This window comes from Suricata suricatta, chromosome 3, assembly GCF_006229205.1.
Source record: "Suricata suricatta isolate VVHF042 chromosome 3, meerkat_22Aug2017_6uvM2_HiC, whole genome shotgun sequence".
Taxonomy (NCBI): Eukaryota; Metazoa; Chordata; class Mammalia; order Carnivora; family Herpestidae; genus Suricata; species Suricata suricatta.
Genome location: NC_043702.1, coordinates 17,844,426 through 17,845,782, shown reverse-complemented (window position 1 = coordinate 17,845,782; position 1,357 = coordinate 17,844,426). Strand labels below are relative to the sequence as shown.

At 56.3% G+C, this 1,357-nt stretch overlaps 1 protein-coding gene across 1 annotated transcript in view; it reads right to left on the bottom strand.

Annotated features, from left to right (window-relative positions):
- FEV (FEV transcription factor, ETS family member) overlaps window positions 1–1,357 on the bottom strand; it is a 22,812-nt gene that overhangs the window by 17,707 nt on the left and 3,748 nt on the right. The window contains 1 exon segment of the mRNA XM_029933272.1: window positions 5–42. Coding sequence (XP_029789132.1) covers window positions 5–42 — 38 coding nt within the window.

The window sequence follows — 1,357 nt, the reverse complement described above, 5'->3', positions numbered from 1 at the left end:
CGGCCCGGGCCCCGCCGCCACTGCCGCTGCCACCGCCGCACTCTACCCCAGCCCCGGCTTGCAGCCCCCGCCCGGGCCCTTCGGCACGGTGGCCGCCGCCTCGCACTTGGGGGGCCACTACCACTAGACGGGGCGGCCGGGTTGCCGCGCGTGCCCTCTCCTAGGCGCCGCGCGGCCGCGCTCAATCCTGTCCACATCCCGGGGAAGGGGCCCAGAGCTTCCCCCACCGTTCCTTTCATCTCAGATTTTACTTCATCACCGCCCGCAGCTCCGGGGAAGGGAGCGGGGAAGGGAGCCTGAAGCCTCCTCAGTCTTCTTTTAACGCTGGATTTGCGACCACCCCCAACTGTGACAGTGGCCTGCCCCTACTTCCTTTAACCTACATCTTCTAGGCCCCAGACCCCGAAAGCGGTATCCGAACGTCCCCCTGTCTTCTTCTGCACTCCTCCTGTCCTTTGGCCTGGCTCCTGGAAGCGCCCTCCGTTATGACCCCTCTTTTTGAAATTCCAAATCTTTTCTCATTTTTTCTCTCCCCTCGAGCTGTCCCATCCTAGAATGATGGGGGCCTCACACCACCCACCAGGGCTTCACCCAACTTGGTGAGGACCACTGCCCCTGTGACACATCTAGGTAGTTTCTGGGCCCCCCCCCATTCCTCCCCTCCAAGCGCAGGATGGCCTGGTGTGTTTCTATTCCCTTCCCTTCTATTAAAGCTCCCGAGCTCTCTACTGCCTCTTCTCTGTGTTCTTTGCTGCACCAGAACCTTTTTTCAGGGGGAAAGGAAATGCCCAGCTCAGGCTGGAGCAGAAAGGCATTAGGAAGACGAGTTGGAGAGAATGAGGGCAAAGCAGGCTTGGGTGCTACTGGAAGAGAGAGAGGAGCCCCCCGGGGTGGGGGTGGACTCAGCCTAAGAGGGAGGCGGTCCTGCAGCAGCCCCACTCTGCCAGCCACTGGATCCCAACCTTCCCTTCCACCTCCACTTCCACTCCCACCTCCGCCCCGCCCCATCGGAACCTGTCTCTCTCTTTTTTTTAATTAAAAAATTTTTTTGGGGCGCCTGGGTGGCTTAGTCAGTTGAGCATCTGACTTCGGCTCGGGTTACGATCTCACGGTTCGTGGGTTCGAGCCCCATGTGGGGCTCTGTGCTGACCACTAGCTCAGAGCCTGGAGCCTGCTTCGGATTCTGTGTCTCTCTCTGCCCCTCCCCTGTTCACGCTTTGTCTGTCTGTCTCTCAAAAAATAAATAAATGTAAAAAAAATTTAAAAAAATTTTTTTAATGTTTTATTTTATTTTTTTTAATGTTTTTAATGTTTTTATTTATTTTTGATACAGAGAGAGACAGAGCATGAGAGGGGG